This window comes from Paramormyrops kingsleyae, chromosome 17 (assembly GCF_048594095.1).
Source record: "Paramormyrops kingsleyae isolate MSU_618 chromosome 17, PKINGS_0.4, whole genome shotgun sequence".
Lineage (NCBI taxonomy): Eukaryota > Metazoa > Chordata > Actinopteri > Osteoglossiformes > Mormyridae > Paramormyrops > Paramormyrops kingsleyae.
The window spans coordinates 19868940-19891474 of NC_132813.1; the positions used below are offsets into that span (position 1 = coordinate 19868940).

At 40.5% G+C, this 22535-nt stretch overlaps 1 protein-coding gene across 2 annotated transcripts in view; it reads left to right on the top strand.

The window, feature by feature from the left end:
- The window catches only part of LOC111851244 (opioid-binding protein/cell adhesion molecule homolog), a 54964-nt gene extending 38070 nt beyond the window's left edge, over positions 1-16894 (top strand). Inside the window, exons 2-8 of one of the 2 annotated variants that reach the window (XM_023825972.2) lie at positions 3533-3617; positions 8702-8937; positions 9966-10091; positions 13334-13468; positions 14291-14411; positions 15015-15166; positions 15830-16894. In XM_023825972.2, the coding sequence (XP_023681740.2) occupies positions 3533-3617; positions 8702-8937; positions 9966-10091; positions 13334-13468; positions 14291-14411; positions 15015-15166; positions 15830-15930 (956 nt within the window). In that variant the 3' untranslated portion in view covers positions 15931-16894. Of the gene's footprint in view, positions 1-2945; positions 3618-8701; positions 8938-9965; positions 10092-13333; positions 13469-14290; positions 14412-15014; positions 15167-15829 lie in introns of those variants that run through there. The other variant, XM_023825970.2, reaches the window with a different exon arrangement.
- Positions 16895-22535: the final 5641 nt, after the last annotated feature.

The window sequence follows — 22535 nt, forward strand, 5'->3', positions numbered from 1 at the left end:
GAAACTAGCTGGCAAGTGCAAGTATTGGTCTCTGCAGGATGGAGTAGTGGGAGTGTTGACAGATTAGTGGGCGTGTTGATAGATTAGTAGGAGAGTTGACAGATTAGTGGGCGTGTTGACAGATTAGTGGGAGAGTCGACAGACTAGTGGATGTGTCAACAGATTAGTGGGGGTGTCAACATATTAGTGGGAGAGTCGACAGATTAGTGGGCGTGTTGACAGATTAGTGGATGTGTCAAAATATTAGTAGGAGAGTCGACAGATTAGTGGATGTGTCAACATATTAGTGGGCGTGTTGACAGATTAGTGGATGTGTCAACATATTAGTGGGCGTGTTGACAGATTAGTGGATGTGTCAACAGATTAGTGGGGGTGTCAACATATTAGTGGGAGAGTCGACAGATTAGTGGGCGTGTTGACAGATTAGTGGATGTGTCAAAATATTAGTGGGAGAGTCGACAGATTAGTGGATGTGTCAACATATTAGTGGGCGTGTTGACAGATTAGTGGATGTGTCAACAGATTAGTGGGGGTGTCAACATATTAGTGGGAGAGTCGACAGATTAGTGGGCGTGTTGACAGATTAGTGGATGTGTCAACATATTAGTGGGAGAGTCGACAGATTAGTGGATGTGTCAACATATTAGTGGGCGTGTTGACAGATTAGTGGATGTGTCAACATATTAGTGGGCGTGTTGACCGGTTAGTGGATGTGTCAACAGATTAGTGGGGGTGTCAACATATTAGTGGGAGAGTCGACAGATTAGTGGATGTGTCAACATATTAGTGGGCGTGTCGACAGATTAGTGGATGTGTCAACATATTAGTGGGCGTGTCGATTGATTAGTGGGCGTGTTGACAGATTAGTGGATGTGTCAACATATTAGTGGATGTGTCAACATATTAGTGGGCGTGTCGACAGATTAGTGGATGTGTCAACATATTAGTGGGCGTGTCAACAGATTAGTGGATGTGTCAACATATTAGTGGGCGTGTCGACAGATTAGTGGGCGTGTTGACAGATTAGTGGATGTGTCAACAGATTAGTGGACGTGTCGATAGATTAGTGGGAGAGTCAACAGATTAGTGGGCGTGTCAACAGATTAGTGGGAATGTCAACAGATTAGTGGATGTGTCAACATATTAGTGGGAGAGTCGACAGATTAGTGGATGTGTCAACATATTAGTGGGAGAGTCGACAGATTAGTGGATGTGTCAACATATTAGTGGGAGAGTCGACAGATTAGTGGGCGTGTCGACAGATCAGTGGATGTGTCAACATATTAGTGGGAGAGTCGACAGATTAGTGGGCGTGTCGACAGATCAGTGGATGTGTCAACATATTAGTGGGAGAGTCGACAGATTAGTGGGCGTGTCGACAGATTAGTGGATGTGTCAACATATTAGTGGGAGAGTCGACAGATTAGTGGATGTGTCAACATATTAGTGGGAGAGTCGACAGATTAGTGGGCGTGTCGACAGATCAGTGGATGTGTCAACATATTAGTGGGAGAGTCGACAGATTAGTGGATGTGTCAAGATATTAGTGGGAGAGTCGACAGATTAGTGGTTGTGTCAAAATATTAGTGGGCGTCTCAACAGATTAGTGGGCGTGTTGACAGATTAGTGGATGTGTCAACATATTAGTGGGAGAGTCGACAGATTAGTGGATGTGTCAACATATTAGTGGGAGAATCGACAGATTAGTGGATGTGTCAACATATTAGTGGGAGAGTCGACAGATTAGTGGATGTGTCAAGATATTAGTGGGAGAGTCGACAGATTAGTGGGCGTGTTGACAGATTAGTGGATGTGTCAACATATTAGTGGGAGAGTCGACAGATTAGTGGATGTGTCAAGATATTAGTGGGAGAGTCGACAGATTAGTGGAAGAGTCAACAGATTAGTGGGCGTGTCAACAGATTACTGGGCGTGTCAATAGATTAGTGGGCGTGTCGACAGATTAGTGGAAGAGTCGACAGATTAGTGGATGTGTTAACAGATTAGTGGGTGTGTCAAAATGTGGCCATGTCAACAGAAAGAGTGTGGGGAGGTAGGTGGAACCACACATGTAATTTCCTTTGGGCTTTCAGGAGATAGGGCTGCAAGTGTAAATAAGCATTGGAAATGTTCTTATGCTATATGATTATATATGAAACAATCATTTAATTATTCATATTTGTTAATTATAGTTATTGTGTAACCCAGTGCCCAATAGCCTCGTGGAACACTAGACAGTCCACGTTTTTGCTTCCTCTCAGCTCCCAGCACACCTGTACCAGGTATTCCGTGTTCCTGATTGGATGGAGCTGGGAGGGAGCTAAAACGTGGACTGTCTGGGGTTCTTCGGGAACTGGACTGGGAAACACTGGTCTAACATAGGTTTGGTAAAAGTTTGGTCTCTTTCCGAAAAAACATTTATTGACACCATTTTGGGCCAATAGAAATAACGTTTGGCACTGTTCTACTGCACAAGTCACCTTTGCATAAAGCCACCCTGCTAGTCACCCATTACTACATCCATTACTACATCCTGCAGTCACTCACATCCTGGCAAGTCGTCACCCCCTCAGAAGTTTTGCACCCTAGGCAGCAGTCTATGTCACCTATATGACTGACCGGCCCTCAATCTAGCCTATATCACATTTTTAACAAACATGTAGATAGCATGTAAACCACCAGAATACTAATTCCGTTGGTATTACGAATAAACAGGAATTTTAAACTTTAATTCATTCTGATGCTATATACAGTGTGTGGTGTTAGATTTCAGATAATGAAATTTAAATTAAATAAAATGACCCAGTCTTTGTCAACAAATTGTATATATTAATATCTTTTATAGATATACGACTTTCAGTGACATAGATATATCTTGTCTGAGTTGCCGGGCTGACGACCATTTTAACACGCTTCACCGGTGTTTTAAAGGGGAGGAGCAGCTGGGATGCTGCGCGGAATCCATCGGCACCAAGGATAGGAATGTTACTAACGCGCTTCTCCTCACTGAATTTTACTGAGCTACATACTTATATAATATGCATGTGTGAAATTTTAAGATTCTCTGTGTAAACTCCCGCTTGATTCTGTTAACTTCACGCTGACCGAATTGGTTTCGAAACATTAAGATTTTCATAGAGAAGTACGCTCGGGAGGAGCCGCCTGCACATTTCGGAGTTTTCAATGGAAAAATAAAAAATATTATTCAAAAGTCAACGAAGACTGCATTTTCAATCTCAAAAGAAATGTTTTGTGTTGCTTTTTTCCCTTTAACTATTAAAAATAACTATGGACTATGAATTATGATACACTGGATATTTAAACGTATAAGACTGTTAAACTCATATATGTGAATCAATTAATCAATCGTGCAGCAATTCACGCTTCCTGAAATTCTGTTTTCATAAACTTTTGGGCTCAGCCGAAGGATTTCTCCGTCGTTGGCCGGGGATGGCTGTTCACGGGTGTTTTGTGCTGCGCCGGAGGTGCCTCGCCGGGATCGCGCTAAGACTGCTGTTTCTTCTGCCTGCAGGAGCTCCAGCTCAGAGCGGGGACTCGTCTTTCTCCAAACCCATGGACAACGTCACCGTCAGGCAGGGCGACAATGCCGTTTTAAAGTAGGTTTCTGAAACGCTTAAATTCCAGCTGTCATCATTCAGTGTCATTTTCGTGACGTTTTGAACATATGCCATTGAAATGATTTCTTTGTATATGTCAGGTGTTCTGTCTGATATTGCTTCCCCTCCCTTTCCCAAAAAGGTATTTTACCTGGCCAAGTCTTCAATGCCGCAGTCTCTGAAAGCCGCAAACAATAATTAGGCTACCTAATTTTTCGATGATTTTGTCCTTCAAGCATAATTTGTTATTCCCAATATAGCCTAAACCTAAAGTAAATGTTAAAAGCATCCTCCATATCAAGCTTTAACTTAGTCTTATGACCAAATGTTGCACTAATACTAGAAATCAATTTGAGGACAGGAAGAGAGTCTGTGTGAGACTTGGGTGGGGTTTGTGTTTTTGCTTGTTTTGTGGAACTCATTTGTTTGACACAAGATATATGAGTAACCCTGAACAGGTCAGGAGAGTTTTGTAGTATATAGTACAAAGAATAAAGACTTCTCTGAGATATGTAGATGCAAGAATGGTTATGATGTCTGTGGCCGGCAGGAGCAAACATTGGTCTATGCTTTGTGGACTGGTAGAACAAAGACTGGTCTGTGCTCTGTGCTGTACAGGGCAAATGCAGGTCTGTGGTCTGTGGTCTGCATGCCACAGCAAAGTGAGCTGTGATTTGCAGGAGCAAACACTGATCTTGGGTCTTCATGAGTAAAGACGTTTTATAGTGACCATAGAGAATTGGTCACTGGTTCCTTAAAGAAGCAAAAGAGACATATAGTTTTATTAATAAGCCACAAGTTGGATGAGGGCTGGGCTGTTACAGTGTTGCATTAACCTGATTATTTAGTGGGAAAATCATTAAGATTAAACACTTCTGTTTCAAGCTCTGTTTTCTTCTGTAATTCCTTAGAATTCGCGGTCAGGTTGAACTTTGTTTTGGGCTATGATGCACTTTGGAAATTATTCAAGAAGCGACTAACTGCATATCTCTGTAAATGTGGGTGTGACCATGTGTTTCTGTGCAGACTCTTAATTTGAAAATTTAAGCAACAATATGAGCAAGTGCCAGATGGAACAGCTGGCGCTGAAAAGAATTAGGTCATGAATATATTTATTATTCATTTTTGTAAACGCTTGTTTTACAATAGGGGATTCATATCATATTCGGAAAGTTCTATTGCTAAAGTTTCATGAGATGTTTTCACCAAACAGTAAACCCACCTTATCGTTTAAAAAAAAATCAGAATCCAGGCACTATGAACAACTGAGGGAATATGTTTACATTTTAAGTGCCATAGTGCCTGAACAGAGACATCCGACAGAGCAGACAGATGGCAAATTCAAATTTTGTATAGCTGAGGTGATTTAGAAACGTAGTCAAACATTTGACTTTGGTATCCAGACTGGAAAATTACTCTATAGTTATGGCATAATGAGTTCTCTCTTTCATCCCAAACATTGCAAAATGATCCATATTAAATTTACCTCCTCTGTCAACATCTTAGACAATTTCTTGCTTATTGATTTACTTATAAAGAAGAATTAAACTTGCCTTTAGAAAAAACCTTACATTTTTTTTTTGTTTTTGCACTAACCAAACACAGAGGGCTGAAAAGTAAGGGCATCATTATGAGACGTTAATGCTGCCTGTGTCTCTGTTTGTAAACGTGGTAACTGTATAAAGGCCATTTTCTATAGTATAATCCTTACATTTAAGTTCAGTGCTCAGGTTTATTAACAACCCAGATCTACAAAATTTCAGCCCTTGATAGAAAGAAATGAAACAGAAACCAATTTTATGACGACAAACGGATTTGCATTTCTAACTTAGTTTTGCTTGTGTAACTAGGTAAAACTGAGAAAACGTAATCTCAGATGTCTCTAGTTTATTAATGTAACAAGAGTTTGGGTCATCTAAATGCTCATCTAAAATGTAGAATTGCTTTTTTCCATTTGATGACCAAATTGCTTAAAGTCTGAATGAGTAACGCTGATTGCTGTATGTGTCTAAGAGTGAGGGATGTGTTTCCTATGGTGCGCCATCTAGAGGCAGCAGTTTGCCTAACTATATGTTTTTGGACTGCAGGAAGAAACCAAAGCCCCTGGAAATAAGCATGGGGAAAACTATTCTAATCCATAACCCTTATTGCTAACCCTAACCCCTAACCCTAACTCCACACATGCACAGAGCTGGGAGTCAAACCCTGACCTCTGGTGGTGGGAGGCTGAGTTGCAACCAACAGGGCCATCCAAGAATGAGGGGTATGCAGTTTTAAAATGAAAAAGAACAGCTTGTCTCTGTGAATCATCCTCTAAATACTTCTGACAAACACCTCCTACTTGCCAATAGTAATCAGCGAATAAAAATTTCAGTCAAGGATGGAATCTGTGAATTAGTAAATGGTTCAACACATGATGTGCATCCAGGTTTAATAATACTGTGTATCGATAAATACATTGCTAAATACTAAATGTATAAAGGATTTGTAAAATTATTTAGTCAGGTCAGGTCAGGTTGGGGTGCCTGCACTGGTGCTGCGAGTTGCAGGGCCCACCAATTATTTAGACATTAACAATAATAATTATAAAAGCAAGTGCATGGTTTTTGGTAGCAAAATGAGTGTCTGATACATAAACTGTAGATCAACCCGTCTTTATATAAACACACGAATGACACTTTTCTTTGTCAGGCTGCCCTGAACAGCTTTGTTATCTTTGGTTTGAAAGCGGCACGTAAGACATTGTGTCACACTCCCACGAGCAGTAAGCTGCCTGGATTGCTATGGCAGTTGTGTCTCCTGTCTGAGTGGGGATCTGCTCACAGCAGCAGCCGCTTGGAGACCCAACATCCTGCTTCCTGCACTTAAGAGCCACCTGGGCTTGTGCAGCGACTGTCCTCTTTAGTGGGACACCAAATAGGAAGGGTTTAAACTGCTTTTAATTATCTAAGTTTGTCCACTTTAACAGAGGCTTTGAAATATCTATTGCTCCTAGATATTCTTAAAGAAAATTTATTTGTTTTGTGTTATAGGGAATTATGAGATGATTATGCTTGTGAATTTTGACTTGATTTCGCTGGAGTTGAGCTGTACTGTTGAGCTGCCTGGAGGTTCATTTGGTTGGACAGCATCTGCTGCAGAATTTGGTGTAAACTAGATGGAGGATTAAAGCCTCCTGATTTGCAGGACAGGGAGAATTTGGAGTGAACTGGTTTTGGTGGGAATACACTCACCTAAAGGATTATTAGGAACACCATACTAATACGGTGTTTGACCGCCCTTTCGCCTTAATTCTACGTGGCATTGATTCAACAAGGTGCTGAAAGCATTCTTTAGAAATGTTGGCCCATATTGCTAGGATAGCATCTTGCAGTTGATGGAGATTTGTGGGATGCACATCCAGGGCACGAAGCTCCCGTTCCACCACATCCCAAAGATGCTCTATTGGGTTGAGATCTGGTGACTGTGGGGGCCATTTTAGTACAGTGAACTCATTGTCATGTTCAAGAAACCAATTTGAAATGATTCGAGCTTTGTGACATGGTGCATTATCCTGCTGGAAGTAGCCATCAGAGGATGGGTACATGGTGGACATAAAGGGATGGACATGGTCAGAAACAATGCTCAGGTAGGCCGTGGCACTTAAACGATGCCCAATTGGCACTCAGGGGCCTAAAGTGTGCCAAGAAAACATCCCTCACACCATTACACCACCACCACCAGCCTGCACAGTGGTAACAAGGCATGATGGATCCATGTTCTCATTCTGTTTACGCCAAATTCTGACTCTACCATTTGAATGTCTCAACAGAAGTCGAGACTCATCAGACCAGGCAACATTTTTCCAGTCTTCAACTGTCCAATTTTGGTGAGCTCGTGCAAATTGTAGCCTGTTTTTCCTATTTGTAGTGGAGATGAGTGGTACCCGGTGGGGTCTTCTGCTGTTGTAGCCCATCCGCCTCAAGGTTGTGCGTGTTGTGGCTTCACAAATGCTTTGCTGCATACCTCGGTTGTAACGAGTGGTTATTTCAGTCAAAGTTGCTCTTCTATCAGCTTGAATCAGTCGGCCCATTCTCCTCTGACCTCTAGCATCAACAAGGCATTTTCGGCCACAGGACTGCCGCATACTGGATGTTTTTCCCTTTGCACACATTCTTTGTAAACCCTAGAAATGGTTGTGCGTGAAAATCCCAGTAACTGAGCAGATTGTGAAATACTCAGACCGGCCCGTCTGGCACCAACAACCATGTCACGCTCAAAATTGCTTAAATCACCTTTCTTTCCCATTCTGACATTCAGTTTGGAGTTCAGGAGATTGTCTTGACCAGGACCACACCCCTAAATGCATTGAAGCAACTGCCATGTGATTGGTTGATTAGATAATTGCATTAATGAGAAATTGAAGAGGTGTTCCTAATAATCCTTTAGGTGAGTGTATAGTGTCTCATTCCCAGTTGTAGCATTTCTGGAGTTGAATGTTTGTGTTAAATAAGAGAACTGCCAGGCTGGTTTACTGAACACACAGATAGTATCACTATGGCTGTGTTAAGTAAGAGAACTGCCAGGCTCATTTCCTGAACACACAGATACTGTAGTATCACTATGGCCATCTTCCCCAGGCTTAACGTCATAAATGCTCTATAGGCATTATGTTTCAGTAACTATTTTTAATATTTGTCTTTGCACTTGAACTATTTATCCATCAATCCCTCCACCCACCCACTCACCCTTCCATTCATCTTCAGTGCACTTGGTTTAGAAGCAAGTAAATTGTCTTGTAGCTACACATTACAGTTCTAGGTTGCAGGATGGCAAGTACTAGAAGCCACAAAAAGACAGTAGGATAAAGACATACAAAGAAACCAGTCCTATTTTTTGCTCAATGTGAAAATTTCATACATTTGAAATATGTTAATTACTCAAAATGAATTTGTTGTTGGTCATAAATTAATAAATGTATGTATATTAGGAAATGTATGCAAAATATAAAACTGTAAATCTGTTTTGCAAAACACAGCCAAAGACTGCATCCATTACACTGCAATTGTCTTTGTACCCCCCCTCCCCCCCCACTTCCTCCCTAGATGCATCACAGACACGAAGGTGTCGAGGGTGGCGTGGCTCAATCGCACCACCATCCTGTTTGCCGGCCAAGAGAAGTGGTCCTTGGACCCCCGCGTGGTCCTCCTGAACGACACACCTGTCACAGAGTACAGCATCCGAATCCGCAACGTGGATGTGCACGACGAAGGTCCCTATGTTTGCTCCATCCTCACCAACAGGAAGCCCAAGTCCTCAAGGGTACACCTCATAGTACAAGGTCAGTGTCCACCCGGGACCCCTCTGCCTTTATGGAGGCTGGAAGTCAATAAAAAAAAGGCCCATTTCTTGTATATCACAATTCCTTCACCTAAAAACATGCTCAACTAAAATACACATATGAATGATATTAGCACTTGCATAAGGTTCCAAAACTCTAAAAGTCTGGCTCAGTTTCCCAGCATAAATCCGGCAGCTCTGTACAACCTTTAGCTGAACAAAGTCATTCTGCCAAAAAAACCAAAGTAAACCTGGTGACAGAATGAAATAATCTGGTAAAAACATGCGGCAGTTCTAAATGTTTTTCTTTATCTTACCATTCTGGTCACACTGAATTCTTTCAAAGAATGATTCACCTGCACATGCTCTGTGGCCTCACAGCATCTCCATTCTCTGGTCCCTGAGCCTGTTGTCTCTGTTGGCTCTTTTTAGAATCACCTACTATAGACTTCTATTTTTAAATATTTTTTGGTGGTATCTTCTTGACAGTTGGAGTGCTAAAAAGTTTCTGTTTTCTGTGATTTCTTTAGTGTGATGCATTGTTGTTGAAAGAAATCAATGTGTAATCAAGGGAACTGGGAAAAACACAGGTGATTTTATTTAGGGTCACGTGACATGGGCCTCTGCAGTGTGTCGCTTTAGCCAACGGCAAGGAGACCCAAAGAGAGTCCAATCTGACCTTTGCTATGTCTGGAGGCTTAGATAGCTGGCTTCCTCCAACTTGCATCACTTTCCAGCGGTATCTTTTATCATCTGGACGCCTGCAGGGCTGCGGGCGGAACTGAGCTCTCTTCCAAGCGGTTCATGATGCTCGAGGAAGCTTGGAGCCCCCAGGAAGTGGGTGGCTGACAGCACACTCATCAAAGGAGGACGTGTGCTGCTCTCCATCCTCCCTGCGTGTGCTGAGGGGGAGATGGGTGTTACGCGTTATTTGGCCGATACGGAATTTGGCGAAAAATTATGCAATTAAAAAAACAGCGTGAGATATCAGTTTTCGCATTATTTTGCATCGTGTTTTTTGTCCTGCAGTTCCTGCAAGGATTGTAAACATATCCAAAGATATGACAGTGAATGAAGGCAGCAACGTCAGGCTCGTATGTCTAGCTACCGGGAGACCAGAGCCCAGCATCACATGGAGGCGCCGTTTAATGCGAGGTAAGAGGAGCGTGCTCGCATGCCAAGACTGCTTTCTTCTGCATTTGGCATAGATTTGGCGCATTTTCCACTGCGATATGCCCGAAACATTATCCCAGAAGCTAAGTGAGCTGGAAATGTCAAAGCGGTGAAGCTGGCTGCCCTTAGCACCCTGGCCGGGTGAGGTCGACCACGAAGCAGGAGGGTCTCGTTTCAGCCCTCTGCCTCTAGGTAGATCTGAGCAGGGAGTGCTGGTGAGCAAGAGCCTCTGCAGGATATTCAGGTCAGTTCAGTTCAGTTTATTTTTATTGTTTGAATAAGCACTTGGCTGTGTGCTGTACCAACAGCGCTAATGAGATACGACTGACGGTCAAATGCAAACCCACTATGCCTGAGAAACAGTAAATGTGTTTAAATGTGTTTTGAGTTTAGAAAAGCGAGTGCAATGCTGAAAGAGAACAATCCATATTGTTAGACAGATATTTACAGTAGTGATATGCACTTTGTAGCTTTTCTTAACTGTTTCACTGTAGTAATGCTGCGGGAATCATGCTGTATAATCAAAGAATATTTAAATATTTAAAAACCAGCTTCTGTCCATCCACCCCAAGATCTTTTCCCCAATAGGCAGCAATACAAATATACAGTCCCAGTCAAAAGTTTGGATACACCAAGCCGCCTACAAACGGGAGTGATAGTGTCACGTCACATGACCTGGCCACCTGACTTAAACACAGTAGAACACCCAGAACAGGATGCCAGTTCCTCATAGGGCACACGTACTGTCATTCTTCATCACACACCGTGAACACTTTAGATCAACCACATGTTTGATCTACGGAAGCATTGGGATAAAGCCCATAGTTACATTGGAATTTAACTGCAATTCCAAGAGCAGAGATACCCAATTTAGTCCTTGGGGACCCACAGTCGGTCCATGTTTTTGCTCCCTCCAAGGTCCCTGCCAGACAGTCCACATTTTTGCTCCCTACCAGCTCCTGGTAGCAAGAATGCAGACTGTGTGTGGATCCCCGGGGACCAGATTGGGAAACACTGCTCTAGAGCAGGGTTCTTCAACTCTGGACCTCGATTCCAAATCCAGGCCTTGTTTTCAGTTCTCCCAGGTAGTTGTTTAATAATTACTGATTCTGATTGGTCAGAGGCTTCACACCTGACTGACAGGTAAAGGAAGGCTGGAAAACCAGCAGTGCTCGGACCTCGAGGACTGTAAGTTGAATAACCCTGCTCTAGAGGGACTGTATAAGGCCAAAGTCCTGATCACTGTGCCAGTTAAAAATATTGACATACTGTACAGTACTGTGCAACAGACTGGCAGTCAAAGAAAATGATGTTTAAATGATCTTTATGTTGGTGTAAAACTATGCTATAACCTCTGCCAAAATCACCCCATTATTTCCAGCAACTATGCAATATACCCATGTATTTTTGACTTGACCACTAGCATACCTGGTTTTTAACTGATTTTTTTAAAGTAATTAAGTTAATTAATTAAGTGAGCTGGTGGTGAAATTGAAGAAACACGTGGAATGGCTGGGGTGCCCCTGAGGAGAGGTTTGGGAATCGAAGTGGTGTTCATCTTGCCATCCAACATGTCAGTAACTTTTTGGAGAACAGAAGATATTTCTACTAGTTTTCATTGTGTTACTCTTAATTTGCACATGTTCTAATGTTAAATTGTGCACTTACTACCCAGATGAGTAGCTTTAAACATTTCTTTTTACTGCCTAAGGCTTTTGCACAGTACTGTATATGAAAAATAATTTTTATAGTATGTAGAATAAAATAATGACATTATTTATGCTCACAAATGATGCGTTAAAGGGCAATTTTCCCTCCTAATGATCTAAAATGCACTGTTATTTTAATTGCTGTGTTTCTTGGTTGCACACTAAAGATGTTCTTGCTCCAGAGCCAGTCAATGATCTGAATGTAGACATGCCAGGCTAATTAATACCTTCATTAGGGAGATGTGCCTTTGCTAGAAGCCTCGAAGGATTCTCTGTCGGTGCCATGGGGGAAGGCCAGCAGTTAAAGGACACATTAGTGAAAGTGGGATAGTGATCTCTGTTATGCTGCACACTTGTTTTCTCTGGGCAGGTGGAAGGGTGATCAGGTCATTATGCAGCTGACATACACAAAGCTCCCCCCATCGTCAGAGCCGGTTGTGTCATTCTGTTGTTGAATATATTTCTTCTCAGTATTGTCTTAATTACTGTTGCTCACATGCTACATTTTCGTTCCTGTTCTTTTTCAATATGCACACTGCAAAAATGATTCAGCACAATGCGACGGACTTTCCAGATAAATCCATGTAGACCGTCTGTCTTGTCACCTGTGCTGAACGAGTCCCGCGTGAGTCTGTTTCATTTGCGCTGTGTCACCTGTGAGAGGATGCAAATTGGCCTACGGACCGAGCACCGCTGCGTTCCGTCCAGGCTGTGGCCCTGCATAATCTGGATTCTCCCTCGTTGGCGCCAATTACTGTTTCCACAAATCTCAGCGAGAACGGAGGCTGCAGAATAATAACAAGCTGGGTTTTTGCGACACTTGTTTAACATTTCCAGTCGACCCCAGTTGTACCTCAAAGCTAAGACCTAAAAGCCATAATAGAAAAGGAGATAAATTACTCATGAATTAAAGGACAGATAAAAACATTTAATTAGCCAGTGACTGAATAGTGACATCAGCCTCACCTGCCGATGCTTCGATGAGCCATTTCCCATGATTCACTGCAGTCCAATGCTCCTATAAAAAGTGACCAATGAAATGTACTGCTCTGAAATCATCGTTAAATTGTATGAATGAGCGTGCAAATCAGACATCTCACCTCTCCCGGACAGTTTTGCAGCCCCCTTTCCTGCACTACCCCCCCCCCCCCCCCCCCAGGCATTATGTAATTTTTAATACCACCATACTAGTATACCATGTTATGTAGTATTTTAACGGTATTTTAAAAGCAGCTCTATTCTAATCTGTCCACCACCCTTGTTGGTCCTTATCCACCACCCTGAAATCAATGCCTAAGGTGTGAACTTGGATATCCTGTTTGGTGAGCAGCTAACTTATTTACTTTGTATATTTGCCATAATCATTTCTGCTTCTATGAAAAAGGATGTTTAGGAAAGGTTACGGGTTAAAAACATACTTTTAGAATGTCAGAGTTCATTTGTTTATCAGTGTTTTTGCCTCTAGCATGAATTGTAATGTACCCATGAAAAATTAATATTGTCTTTTTATTCCAGGAAACAAATTCCTGTCGGAAGGCGAATACATCGACATCACAGCGATCACCAAAGAACAATCTGGAATTTATGAGTGTACCTCCAGCAATGACATCTCAACTCCTGACATGAGAACAGTGCACATCACAGTCAATTGTAAGCTCAAGACTGACATTAATTCACGTTAATCATGCATCATGGTTCGTAATGAGTGTGCTGGATCACTGCAGCAGGAAGTGTAGGGAATCATCTCAAACTGGACCTTTAGCAGTCTTCATTGGCAGCTAGCGTTCAGTACCAGGCCATGGACTTTGAGTATGCTGCCATCTTGGATGTTTAAAATGACAGGATTTGATGCATGCTGCAGCATAAAGGTTCATGATGCAATTACCCTGATTAAAAAAGTGTGCATTGGATAAAATTAGGGATGAACTCAGGACATTGTTTCTTTCTCTGTACCATATTGAATTGCATAGCATCATATTCTTTTGCATCATATCGCATTGAATTGCATTTTGCTGAATCAAATCATAAAAAAATGCACTGCATTGCAATAGGGGTGAATTATATCCTATCACATTAGTAGTTGCTTCCTATGTATCTATTATGAATCAGACCATTGTCAGTGTATTGAGAGATGTGTTTTGAACTGGCCTCGGTGACAGATGGAAATCCCTAAAGTATATTGTTTTATCAGTGTTCTGTTTTAAACTGGAACAAAAACATTGATACACTATGAGAAAGGATAATTCCTAACAAGTGTCTATGATTAAATTTTTACTTATGAACGATGTCACATAGATGATAAAAATATGCAACCAGAAAATAACTAAATCACCCCAAAGATCAATGTATTATCTTTGAATGTTCACAACTGATTGGTTTAATTGAGTTTTGATCTGTCTGATGAGCTTGACCTTATTTTTAGGCCCCGCCCTTCATTATGATTGGTTTAACCGAGTGTAATGTGGTCTGCAGACCCGCCATCCATCCTTAGCGCCAGGGCGACTGGAGCCACCAGGGGGCAGCAGGGAGCCCTGCAGTGTGAAGCCTCGGCAATCCCGGGGGCGGAGTTCCAGTGGTACCGAGAAGGTCGCAGGCAAGTATGGACCAAAGGGGTCAGGGATGATCTGGTTAGTCTGATCTGAACCTATATTGACAAGATAAAAACTTCATCTATTATGATCAGGGCATAATGGATAATGCTTAAGATATGGGTTTAAGATTAACTAACATAATAAATGATGAGAGAAAGCTCTCATTTAAATGATGCCAAGAGGAAGGAGAGCTCTGTAAATATCCATGTGATGCATATGTCTAGGTATAGTGAATTTGTATTAGGTTCTTAATTCATATTTAAATTCGTAATTAGTTTTCATGATGGCTCAATGGGAAGTGCTGTCTGTGTGTGTCTGTGTGTCTGTGTGTTTGCATGTTCTCCTCATGTTTTCTCTCAGTACTCTGGTTTTCCTCTGTAGTTGGTGAAATTTCCTTCTGAGTCTTTGGATGTAGTTGTCCTGTGATGGACTGGCATCCTGTACAGGGTGTACCTGTATCTTATGATCTATACTGCCGGGGATAGTTAATATATACTGAGCTATTGGAAACAGTGAACACTGAGCATTTACAATTTATGATTTACCTGTAAGTCCTTTTAGACGTAATATGTTTTTACACGCTCACATGTCTGACTTTTTTTCAGGATCCTCAGTGGATTGAATGGGGCAAAGATAGAAAACATGGGTAAAAAATCCAGGCTAGTCTTCTTCAACGTTTCTGAGGAGCATTACGGCAACTACACCTGTGTGGCCACAAATGTGATGGGAAACACTAATGCTAGCATGATATTGCATGGTAAGTATTACTTCATATTATTGCTTTTGGGAGTTTTCTTACACAAAAATGTTCTGAGAGCAGAAGGAAAAGCTATTGGTTCTGAGAGATAACCAATTAGATTGTAGAGGAGATGGGTCCAAGCAACTAGAGGAGGTGGGACCAACAATCAGATGTCTAGGTCCCGCCTCCATAGTTGCTTGGACCCACCACCTCTACAATTTGATTGGTTATCTTTCAGAACCAATCAGTTTTCATTCTGCCCTCAGAACATTTTGAGGTAAGTAAAACTGCCACAAGCCATATGATTATTACTGCTATGTAACAGCCTGTACAAACAGATCTTATTAAATGGGATCTATTCAACCCTTTCCATAATTTCCTTGTGCATTTTTCATCTTTTAACATTTGCATGTTATATTAAGATTGTTCACAAGTCAGGCCTCTGAAATTAACATTCATCCATTCATCAACCTACCTATCTTCCATGACTCCTTATCCAGTACAGGGTCCTGTGTTGTGAGAAATAAAATTAACTGTTTTTTTCCCTGTGACATTTTTTTTGAAGGGGAGGGATTACTCATTGTGTGAAATGGGCCTCACAACATGTACAGTATCAAATAGGGTCAAGCATGAAAGAATAAATTAGCTTCCAGTATAACAGATTCTCTCGGAAATTTCTAGGACCAGATGCTGTTCACGACGTGAGTGGGGCATGCCTAACCAAGCACTCCTCCCTGTGCCTCCTATGGACTGCAGCTTTTCTGCTTGCTGCCCCCTTTTGAAAGAACTGTGAACTGCATCCAGCAAAGGGGCTGTTAAGGTCCAAGCAGCCATATGAAAACAAGCTACACAAACCAGTTCAGTGTCTGGTTCAGTCTTTGTATTTTTTCTTTTTGTGATCTGACAGGGATAAAGGTGCAGCACACATGTTGGCATTTAAGTTGCATTACTGAAAACAGAATTAAAGATGGTGTATGGTGTAAGTTTTTTGTATGTAAAAGCATAGTACATATTATGAGATTTTAGTCATATTGTATATTATCCACAGTCAACACCCATTTTGACATTTTTTTATTTTCACTGGGGTTTTAATATGTAGATGAATTGTTTATTTAAATTATGTCTAATCAGCCATATGGCACGGAGGAGTTATTTCAGTATTTGAAATTGTACGTTAACTTTATAAGTTGCTGTTGTCTTTTTGGTTTCTACAAACTTCTAGAGATATTTTGTGTCTTCGTGCTGTTTTATTTGAATTTTAATGTAACAGAAACATTAAAATTATGTTGAATGTGGGTGATTTTAGAAACAGCACAATTGAAAATGTCTGATTAGTGGATACACCAATGAGTCTAACAAATATTTGAACATTTTCTTGCATCACATTCCATATTCAAGGGATTATTGGTATTTAAAACAAAAAAATGTAATTAAGGACGAGGAAATGCCTGGTATAAAACAAAAGTCTAGTTAAAAAACTAGATCATAAAACACATAGAGTGCAAATAGCTTGCGTAGAAGTAGTGAAAAGCTGATACTGCAACAACAAGAATATACTTTTCATGGATATGCGTGACTTAAAGTATGCTGCTCTCTTCAGTTAGTCATAGAGAGAAAAACTAATATTATTCCAGGTGTTTCATTCTAATTCATCACTGATTACAATGCACAGCTGTAGATCACTCACTCACTTGCTAGTCTCATTCTGTATGGACTGAAATGGAAATAAATATGTTAGGACTGCAAGGTTCAGTGTGATTATGGCTCACTTTCTGTTGAGGTTGTGTATATATGAGTGTATGTGACCGTATATAGGAGTATGTGACATCTGAGTATGGGGCAGAATGAACAGGAGTCAACAGCATTGCCCTGTGTTATTTAGGAAAATAAATATCATGAGAGAAATGCAGAAATCCTGATGAACAACCTTAAACCAAAAATGCAAAGTGTGAACCACATTTTCTTATTTTCAACCCAACAGAGATTGTTCAGATTCCAACAAAATCTTTCACCAATGAAGTAGTATAGCCTAGATAAAACTGTCACTGTTAATCTCCATAGTGACCTTGTATGATGTCAGCAGTCCTGCTTAATATGTAATAAATACCAGTAATGCATATGTAACACGTAACGCTTCCTCCAGGGAGAATGGCAAACAGATACAAATGTCATGGGGGGGGATGACACCAGAGAAGGGGTAGAATGCAGAGAAACGATAGGAACAGATAGGGGAAACCCAGCGGGGCCGTCGGCCATGTAGGAATTAACGCCACAACCGAGTCGGATGCATTTATCACAAGACCGAAAAAAACAAAAACAAAATACCAGGTTACCAAGTGCCAACTGACTACCCCGCAAAATAAAAAACAAAAATTATACCCAGTATTCTGAAATACAATATACATGTTGAATTCCTGCACATGAGATATCAGTTAAATACCTTACAGGGTTCACATTATTTACAAGTATTTTATAGAGGTAAAGTCAGATAGCGGTCCATAAGAGGAATTTTACAGACTTACAGGAACTTTGCAATCATGGGTTTATACTGTAAATGTCAATTACACCAAATAGTGAGTCCAAATTACATGTAATAGTGAAGATAGATTTCACTGTACAGTGATTCTAGATTACAATGAACAGTGAGTCTAGATTACACTGAACAGTTAGGCTAAAGGGAACTCTGACTCGTCCAATTAACAAATAGAAAAAGATATGTGTGAAATCAGTGATTATTCAAATATTGTTTTACAGGGCATTTAAGTTTGGCCCGTAATTTTGTTTTTTATTGCTTTTAATTGTATTAATACGACAGTATTAATTGGCCAAACAAGCTTGCAATGCCGGAACATGATTTTTGCTATATACTGTATCTTTCCTTGCTGTGTCATATTTCAGCACTGTAGTATGTGTTGCAAATGTTCTAAAAAAACATTTAAACGAGTTATGTTACATGTAGACCTAACCACACTGGAAATGTGACCATCCACACAAACAAAAACTAGGTGATCCAGCTGATCTCCAGCTTCTAACAACCTCAGAGCTGCGGCCCCAGGCTTATTTACAGACATAATTAATTCAACTATTGAATTATTTAAATTGCTTATTGAAGTGATATCCTGTGTGTAATGGTCTGCCACCAGAATTACCCAGACAAAGCTAAGGTGTAAAGCTTTATTTACGTTATGAATAGACTGTATTTTAAATATGATAATGCTATACTGCTGGAATTAATTTTCTCTAGTATTTCAATAAAATGGCAGTTGCTTTGAATTTTCCCGGTCAGCCAGTCTTGAGAGAGCTGGTCTATCATTCTCAACCCTAACATTATATAGCCTATGTACCAGGGGCACCCAACCTGTCAGTCGATTTCGGTGGGATTCCAGGTCAAAAATAATTGGATTATTATTGGTGACCAACTGGTTCATTGGTGGCAAAATAAACTAAGGGACCCCCCTCCCAAATTCCTGGGACAATTGTTGATGTGATGTGACATAGTAATGAAAATACACATTCCCATCTTGATATCGAAATTTTTTAAAAAAACGTTTCATAAGTTATTATTTTGCATTGTTGTCTGAAACATGTCACACTTTAATTCAACCCCATCACAGTCATATTGTAATTCAACTATTCAGGTTTGCTATAAGTTTATAATCATATTCTGGCATGACCTCTCAGTTTAGATATCTCTAGTAAATAAACACATATTATAATTAAATTTTTAAAAAATAGAGAGAGAAAATGTCAAGCACCTTCCGCTACAGGTTACCAGTCTAATCAGTAGTATATTTTGGGACATTAAAAGTTCTTAAACCCTCAAACCCTGTCGTAGATTAAGCTGTCCTGATGTACAGTATTCAGCTTAAGACACGTGCTCGATATCTACAACGCACAATTACTTCTTTATGTCATAATATACACCAACGTAGAATAAAAGTGTCTTTATGCTTGAATAAGTGAAAGACGTGTATGATGATATATCATTATGATAATATATTGTGTTCTTTTCAGTCATTATGCTTGTTTCATTATGCATGGTCCCTTCATAATGATGTGTTTGCCATGTATACAGAATCAGCAGGCTTTGGTCCTGTAAATTAAGACATATATTTATAAACTATATGATGAGATTATAGAGTTCGGCTCTTGGAGGTTTATCCTCAAGCAGATAATCAAATGTTAACATGTGGTGCAGGAAAAAAGTGTGCTGTGATCATTATTCTCATTATTGTTGCCTTTTAGTGAATATATTAAAATATAACGAATATGGCTAAAGACATATTACAGGAAATACCTTTATGTTAGATTAATTAGGCTACAAGGATAACGTTTAACATTATTAGCTTTTTTGGAGTAAAACGGTTTCATATTTTCGGCCAGCACTGAACGGCTTATTACTGTTTTCTGCATGGCACCTTCCAAGGGGAAAAGGGACGTTTGAAGGAAAGCGGTTGTCACGTCATTAATCACACTGCTGCCTGCCCTCCAAGGACAAAGCGCAAACACTTCCCTCTCGCCTCTGTCATGGCATTTTGTCTTGCCTTTGGATATACATCTAATTCCGAATATGTAAATGGCGTAAACTCTATCGATAGTCCAGCCTCGTTCATATTCCATTCCAAAGTTAAAGAGACAGGTATATAACGGAGGCATAGTACATTAAATGGAAAGTTCAGCATGGAAATATTTAATGCAAGTGACCTAAAAAATGTGAAATGCTCTTTCAATTCACAAGCAAAATCTATACTGGTGTTGCTCGTCATTTGAATGCTCACTCGCTGCTGACAAAACGAAACCAATTTTGCAGGGAAAATAAATGTTTTGAACGATTTTGAAAGAGCCCGATATATTTCAGTTTGCTTTTCTATAGCCTCTTCCCAAAAGAGATAATTAGTGCACAGATGCACTAATTGTTGCATGTAAACACTGCGACCACGGGGCATCCGTCAGATTAGCAGCCAGAACGTTTTCTTGGTAGGATTCCAGTGGGTGAAGGCTTTACTGTCAACAATTATTTACTCGAGGAATTACGAGGAAGTCGGCATTCTGTGATCTGTAAGTATAAATTGGATAGTACACATTAGTCAGCCCCCTTGCAGCACTTTACAACTGAGGAGAGTTTAAGTCCGTTCTGACCTCTACAGGAATCGAGTGAAGACGCATCAAGACTGCTAACAAACCGTGTGTTCTTCCTATGGCTAAAACTCCTACCACGACATTTTCGATTTGCTGTGGACCAGAACGAGCGGTATGCTGGCTCCCAGACAGAGGTGTTGCAGTATTCTAGTTTAATTTGCTACAGACAAATGCGTGTGCTCGTTTTTCTGTGTCTAGCACAATAACATCTTGAAATATTTCAAAACTATAGGAAGCATGTCTAATATATGGAGTTAAATAAAAGATGAGCCTACATTACAAAATGAAACCAAGGTTTCTACCCGACTCCAGAAAACAAAGCCCTCAGAGGTAAAGCCTTATAAGGAGACATTTTTCCTGTTGTCACTTTTTGGTCGATTCTCGACTTAATTATTACTGGTTTCTAGTGAGATCTCTTTTTTTCTAAAATCCTCCTTACTTTAGCTGAATGCGTCTTTTCTTTTGCTGCCTTGGCAAGGGGCGAGTCAGTTCTACATCAACCACCTGCAGACTGACTTGTGCCTAGTCATACAGTGCTGTTCAGTGTACCAGCATCTCTTAGCCATCTTTTAAACACTGCGGGGTGGACATTTGACACAGAGTCACAGGCAAAAGCCCGTTAGACTAGCCTAATGAATATCAACAATGCCATGGGCCAAAATTAACAAAGAGCAGGAAGTCATACTTCTTGTGAGGAACAGGTGGAACAAATCAGCATGACTAGACCCAGTCACCTGACTCTATCCCTTCATACAATAGCTTATTATTAGCACTATGCAGGCTGTGGTCTATTTTAGAAGCTTAATAGCAGTGGAGAACATTAACACAAGCCTGTGGAAGTGCCTGGCAATTATGTTGATAGCGAGGCTCAATTTAACATCCAGTGTTCTTCTGCAATCAAAAATTGCACAGCACTAAACTGATCTAAGGTTGTAAGTGCAGTTGAGGGCGACTGATGGAGCGAGTGTCTTTAAAACGAAAACAGTAATATTGCATTTTGAGAGGAATAGGCCCAAACAACTCCAGCCTATTTTTGGCTCATGGGAGTTTTCAGTTTCAGATTGCAAAGGAGGTGGGACCAGCTGATCAAATGTCTTGGTCCCGTCTCCTCGCATTGCCTCCTCTACAATCTGATTGGTTATCTCTCTGAACCAATCATTTTTCATTCTGCCCTCAGAACATTTTTGTGTAAGTAAAACTTCCATGAGCCTATTTTTGTCTTGATTTTACATAATTATCTACCTTCCATACAATCTGGCAATCCTGGAGCGAGTGAGTTAACAGCGGGTGCACGTGCATCAGTAATAACACACGTCATACTGAGAGCTGCAGTACAGGGTCATGGGACAGCCTGAAGTCTATTCCAGTCAGGGTAGGATACCAGCCAGGGGGACAATCCAGTCCATCACAGACTCACACACAAGTAGGTATTTTTCTTGGTCTGTGTTGGAGGGCCGATTAGAAAATAAAGGTTTTCCTCAGTAGCATTGTCCCCTGTATCAGAAACACAGACAGTGGCTGGGAAATCACCCAGATGCGTACTCATCTGGTTATGCAAACTGTGGTGGAAATCGGGACCTTCTGTGCCTGTGTTTGGTCAACAGAATTGGCAGATTTGTTTTATCAAGAAAGCTTTCAACCTCCTGCAACTGATTGAAATTAAGCCACCGTCTGTTCCTCTCAATGTGTGATCTAGGGTATTGACAGCCAGACTAAAGCATCTGGAAATGTCTTGGTAAACTGCAATCTAAAGCAGGTATAAGTGTCATGAAACAGTGATACTCAGCATCTCTATTAGAGGGATTAGACACCAGCCACACATGACCAATCTATCAAGTATTCTTGGATGCAGGACAAATTTTTAACATCAAGATCAACATGTTTTGTAACAAATTATTGCAAATGCACACAATTTTAACAGCATGAAAACCTTGTGATTTAGTGCTCAGGTGGAAAGAATCTCTCCATAATTGCCAAATGATTTTTAAAATATCATCTAACAGTAGACTCTCTAAATTCTACATAAGAATATTGCATTATGCTACTGTTTCTCACACAGAGATCAAGATAAATGTTACATTTTAAAAAAAGACATAGAACCAAAGTTGGGATTGTGTGTGTTTTTTATTTGGAATGAAACAAATACGTTAACCCATCACAGAATATTACTAGAAGGACATCTCAACAGTGTATTTAGTATACCACCTGCGATGTATTATGCACATTCATTATTGATTTATTCATTGAT